Source organism: Arachis ipaensis, chromosome B05 (genome assembly GCF_000816755.2).
Source record: "Arachis ipaensis cultivar K30076 chromosome B05, Araip1.1, whole genome shotgun sequence".
Taxonomy (NCBI): domain Eukaryota; kingdom Viridiplantae; phylum Streptophyta; class Magnoliopsida; order Fabales; family Fabaceae; genus Arachis; species Arachis ipaensis.
Genome location: NC_029789.2, coordinates 149,429,078 through 149,435,399, shown reverse-complemented (window position 1 = coordinate 149,435,399; position 6,322 = coordinate 149,429,078). Strand labels below are relative to the sequence as shown.

The 6,322-nt window shown below is 34.8% G+C and overlaps 1 protein-coding gene across 2 annotated transcripts in view; it reads left to right on the top strand.

Moving 5' to 3' along the window:
• Positions 1-4,535, top strand: part of LOC107645033 (sucrose transport protein SUC8-like) — a 12,634-nt gene extending 8,099 nt beyond the window's left edge. The window contains exons 1-3 of one of the 2 annotated variants that reach the window (XM_016345543.2): positions 2,428-3,933; positions 4,015-4,122; positions 4,225-4,535. In XM_016345543.2, the coding sequence (XP_016201029.1) occupies positions 2,704-3,933; positions 4,015-4,122; positions 4,225-4,404 (1,518 nt within the window). In that variant the 5' untranslated portion in view covers positions 2,428-2,703 and the 3' untranslated portion in view covers positions 4,405-4,535. Of the gene's footprint in view, positions 1-2,427; positions 3,934-4,014; positions 4,123-4,224 lie in introns of those variants that run through there. The other variant, XM_021103409.1, reaches the window with a different exon arrangement.

Here is a 6,322-nt window from a genome sequence, read left to right as displayed (position 1 = left end):
GCAAAAGCAAAACGAAAGATTATTCTTAAGAAATTTATATTATTTACAAATCAAAGTTAGAAAGTATAAAATAGTGACTATTATATCAACCTAATTTTTTATTCTTGTTCTAACTTAATAAAAATTTCAAAAAAAAAATAAAATTACAAAGGCAGTAATGGTTCTAATGCACCATACATAAGCTTAACAGCATATAAAATTTTTTTGGCATTTATATCGACATTTAATAGGCAACATTATTTTGGCAATGTCCTCCCTGTCATGTTGTAGCATGTAATCTTTCTTTATTTTCTCTAGAACTGCATCTTTAGGGATGTAAAAAAAATGAATAAATAGAAAAAGAGGTCCATCCTATATTTTCAATACTAGAATCCTGATTGAGTGTGTATATAAAAGTAAACCAATCATGATACTCCAGGATCAAATGATAACAGATATAGTTGAACAGGTTACATGATTAAATGAGTTTGATAGCAGATATTTATAGAAAATTAAAGTCCAAAACCAGAATCAGCCATTAAAATAATCTAGCAAAAAATTCAAATATTGACATCTATTATCAAAACTCCGAATTGGAGGCGCTATTCTCTTATGACTTGTTCTTTGCATTTTTTATGGATTTTCTCCAAAATCACAAAACTTGCATCAGACCACCATTCCAAACATGCAACAGAAATACATGTGGTTACATCATAAACCTAGTCGATATAAACTTGACAAACACAAAAAGTCGTATAAGCTCATAAGATGTCATTTCAAATCTTTTTCCTGTCACATACAAACATTAATGGATTGTAATTAATAAATACACCAAAGAAATGGGGATTAAACATAGAAAGTCCAGGAGTATGACTAACAAAATTCAAAATATACCTCGGAATCTTGGATATATGCCGTTCCAACAAAGTAGTCAATTTAAATAACAAACTAGTGGATTAAGAATGTAGAGGTTGAACAATGCCTATTTTCCAAGCTCACAATTGAAGCCTGTTTTCTTCCTTACTAACAGTGAATATTGGATACAACACTACCACATTAGGATGACCGGAAGTTTATTGATTGTGTATAACTAAAAGAAAATGATACGAAAAGAATCCAAAATTAATTAAGATAGTTTTTTTTTTTTTGTTAGAAGAGATTAAGATTTTCAATTATCATGAAACATATTTGATCAATTGATTTTTTATGCCAACATATTACCCATTACAAAATAATAATTAATCAATTATTAGGCCTAACAATCCTATAGACAATAAAATTTAATTTCCAATTGATAAAGGAAGACCAATTTTGCACGACGTATCTCTTAGGCTCATGTCTCACATAATGTATTAAGATTGCTTCAACGACTTTCAGCAATTTTTTTCAAAAAAGAAAAAAAGTAGGGGAGGGATATAATAAAATAAAATAAAATAAAAATTGTGGTGCGAAGAAAGGAGAAAAACCTCTAAATTCTCAAAAATTGCCATAAAAAAAGCAATAAAACTAAAAGTAAAATGGAACCTAAGTAGTACGTAGGGACAGAAACGAAGCAGAACAATAACACAGAGGGACTGAAAAGTGTGGTGCGAAGGCGGTAGAAGGAGTGGTGGTGGTGGTGCTAAGTGCAGGCAGCGACATGACGGTAGTAGCTGCAGGGATCGAAAAAAAAAACATGAACATTAGTTGAAAAAATCCTAGTAGAGGCAACTGATTCATTTCTTTGAAATTTTGATTAAAAGAGAAAGAGAATGGGCAAAAATTAAGAAATAGAGAGGCAAATTTTAATTATTAATTTTTTCAAAAACAAAAAAGTGGGGTTTAATTTATAAATATTTTTATGTTGGTTAACTTTATTCTCACATAAAAGTAGGAGTAAGGAATCCGTGGCCATAACATTTTGTTATACGGAATATGATCATAATAAAAAAGAGAAAATAAAACAAATATTACTCACGAAATTAACTATTTTCAATTTGAAGATAGTTTCACTAAATGATCTATCTTGATTTATGCTTTAATTTTATAGAAAAGAATTTGATAAGACAAATGACGTATTTGATAAAAGGAATAAAGTCGGAATAAGACAAATATGATATTTAAAATAATAAAATCTTGGAAAGGAATAGAAGTTTCTTAAAAACATTAAAAGAAACAAGAATATTCAACAAAGTGAAGAAACTACTAAGACAAAGAAAGCTTAAAAGTTTGATTTATGTATGTCACTTTGTTTCTTCATCCCCGTGTATCTAGCGGAATGTTTATCTCTACAATGCTTGCAATATATTATATTGGTACCCCGTGTTTGATTAATAATTAATTTGACGTTGCAACATACGGATACAAAGTTTCTTTATTATCTAAATATGGAATATGAACAATTCAGTATTGCTCAGGTTTCGGGTCATATATGATTGATGAGAAAGACATGGCCAGACTGGTTCAACGCTAGGCATTGAAAAACGTGGCATAAGTGTTACCATATTAAGAATTAAGATAATCATTACGCCATCCTGGATAAGCGGTTAACAATCATGACTTTGAGGTGTGCTTGGAGTTATCCATGCATGCATAAACTATAAATTAAAGCACTTTTCATTCGTTCTCAATAAGCTAAGCAACATCTCTGAATCCTCCTTTGATTTAATTCCAGACTAATTAATCCATTTTTTGCTTCAAAAGAAAACCAAGAACCGAAGGAAACGGAAGGGACGTGTTTCTAAAATGGAGTCCCCAACGAAGAGCTCACTTCAGCTGGAGACGGCTACAACGACGAATATCACACCCATTTTGAAGATTATTTCAGTTGCATCCGTTGCAGCTGGCATTCAGTTTGGGTGGGCCCTACAACTGTCCCTGCTCACACCATACGTCCAACTGTTGGGGGTCCCACATGTGTGGGCCTCCTTCATTTGGCTGTGTGGTCCCATCTCCGGGATGGTAGTCCAGCCCATTGTGGGATACTACAGTGATCGTTGCAACTCAAGACTTGGCCGTCGTAAACCTTTTATTATCACTGGAGCCCTTTCTGTCATCATCGCCGTCTTTCTCATCGGATACGCTGCTGACCTCGGTCACTCCTTCGGCGACGACATTACGAAGAAAACCCGCCCTCGAGCTGTTGCCATATTCGTCATCGGCTTTTGGGTTCTAGACGTGGCCAACAATATGCTCCAAGGGCCTTGCCGCGCCTTCTTGGGCGACCTGTCTGCCGGAGACGAAGGCAAGATCCGAATGGCCAATGCCTTCTTCTCCTTCTTCATGGCGATAGGTAACATCCTCGGCTACGCGGCAGGTTCATATGAAAACCTACACAAAGCGTTTCCATTCTCGAACACGGAGGCTTGTGACAAGTTCTGCGCTAACCTCAAGAGCTGCTTCTTCATCTCCATCCTTCTCCTCCTTACCCTGGCCGGCCTTGCCATGTTCTTCGTTGAAGATGTTCCCCTCTCAGAGGCCAAGAAAAATGAGGACATTGAAGGCACTGAGGACTCTTCTCGTTCGGCAGGATGCTTTGGAGAAATCGTTGGGGCGTTGAAGGAGCTGAAGAAGCCAATGTGGATCTTAATGCTTGTAACAGCTATCAACTGGATCGGTTGGTTCCCATTCTTCTTGTTCAACACCGACTGGATGGGGAAGGAGGTGTACGGTGGTAATGTGGGTGACGAGGCCTACGACAAGGGTGTCCGCGCTGGATCGTTGGGTTTGATGATAAACGCCATCGTTTTGGCAGTTATGTCATTGGGGGTTGAACCAGCTAGCAATATCATGGGTGGAGCAAAGAACCTTTGGGGTATTGTTAACTTCATCCTTTCCGGTGGATTGCTTTCTACTATTTACATCACCAAGGTCGCTGAGTTTGACCGCCATCGTGCCGGCCATTATGTTCCTCCAGCTACCGGCGTAAGGGTTGGTGCCATGACTTTCTTCGCCATCATCGGTATTCCACTTGCGGTAATCATCGATCCTATTTTCTCCTTTTATTAATTTCGCAACTTCCTTTTAGCTTATGCAGTGGTCTATTTTTGTTTTCAGATAAATTTCAGCGTTCCGTTTGCTCTAGCATCAGTCTACTCAGCCACCAGTGGAGCAGGCCAAGGCTTGTCTCTTGGGGTTCTCAATCTTGCCATTGTGATCCCACAGGTTTGTATATATATTATTTTAATTTAATTAATTGGGGATATGGAATTAATTTAATAAGGTATGTATTAACTCAAATTTATATTATATAAAATGTGTATGTAGATGATAGTGTCAACAGTGAGTGGACAAGTAGATGCCTGGTTCGGCGGTGGGAACTTGCCTGCTTTCGTGATGGGTGCGATAGCGGCGGCTGTGAGTGGTGCAATGGCAATTGTCATGCTTCCGTCCATAAAGAAATCTGATGCGGCCAAAGCTTCTATGGTCGTTGGTGGCGGACACTGATCATAAAATAGTAGGAAATTCATTACAAGGGACCCTATTTTTTGTATAACACTTTGCATAAGATACAGAACGTTCATCATAAAATATAGAACGTTCATACTAAGATGATTATGTGAGTGTTATTTATTTTGTTTTTATGTATATCAAAATATGTATCACTATTGATTTTAGTGACTATTTTTGGTGTAAAAATAATATTTTTGAAAACAAAAAGGTCCAATTTTATTATTTTTTTTCTAAATTTGATGCAACTTTTCTGCATGTGATAGAAAATATTTTTAGAGAAATTAGATGTGAACAAGTCTTATTTAGTGTACATGAATTTTATATTTGTTTATTTTTTTTCGGTTTACAAAGGGGCCAAAGACCCAAAACAAAGGAAACTACATTCTAGTGGTTCTTCGGAGCTAAAAGATCCCAACAGAATCACCAAACAAATAATGACCGAGACTCATAGACGGAGAGTTCTAGTATTTAATAGTTTAGTCCTGTTCAAGACTATAATTTGCTAACCAGTCTGCACAAGAGTTAGCCAACCAGTGGGTATGATTGATAAGGACTCGCCAATCTCTAGACAGAATGTTTTGTATTCCGCTATACAAGACTGAACCTGATTTTGTGCTATCTTATCCTTTCTTTATGCTGTCTGTAACAAATTTGAAGTCACACTCCAAGTAGACATTCTTAAACCCCAAAATTCAAGTAGTTTCTAGTCCGATGCATAATAAACGCGGAGCATTCACCCAAATTCTTGGTGAACCCTATAATCTACTGATTTTGGCTATTTCTCAGCAGTCTCTCACACCCTGCCTTTCCAAGGTTCTTTTTAACAGCACTATCAATGTTAATTTTAATCCAGTCTTTTGATAGTGGGTACCATTTTATGTTTGTTTTGTCAGTCATTGTAAAAACCCTGTTTATGATGTAACATAGCAAAATTCTAAAGGATATTTGCAACAAAATAAATAAAAATTTCAGCAAAACTTTATCTAGATATTGAATAACCAACAAAAAAAGACTCACCTTATCAGTTGGAGTACTATTTGTTTACCAAAAGAAGCTCGAGGCTTAAGCTTCAAAAGACTGGGTTTGATTATTTTATTTTAGTCCTGAATCTAGTGTTCATGGTAAATTATGCAATAATATATGTATCCACTAAAAGAACAAAACGGGTTTAAACCCATAGTAGAAACATGAGTTAGGTACATGGGCTTTCTTTGGAGCACAAATAATAATAAATGGGCTTTCTTTAGAGCAAAAATATGGTACATGGCTTTCCTGAATTCGATCATGTACCTCCATGGCCCACTTAAAAAGACTAATACATCCTACATCTTTCTTTCAAATTAAAACCCAAAAAAAAAAAAAAATTCCCTTCTTTTTATGTAAATATCAACCATCAGTCAATGGAGAGTACTAAGTACTAACATACAAATAAAAATTTGCGATATTTAATTTCTTTGTGTTATATATGGCTAATAAAATTTAAAATCTAAAATTATTTTAATACAGTTGATCTTATAAACTAAATTTGTAACATTTCCCTATGCAGAATATGATCATAACGGAAGGGAGAGAATAAAACAAATATCACTCATAAAATTAACTATTTTTAGTTTGAAGATAACTCAGATAAGCATTCTATCTTGAATTTATGCTTTGATTCTGCAGAAAATATTTAATGTATTTGATATAAGGAATCAAATTGGAGAAAGACAAATATTATGTCCAAAATAATAATAAAATCTTGTGAAGGAATAGAAGTTTCTTAAAAACATTAAGAGGAACAAGAATATTCAACAAATTACTAAGAAAAACAAAGCATAAATGTTTGATTTATATATGTCACTTTGTTTTCTCAGTCCCGTGTATCTACTATGAAAGGTTTATCTATACAAAGTTTATAATAATATATATT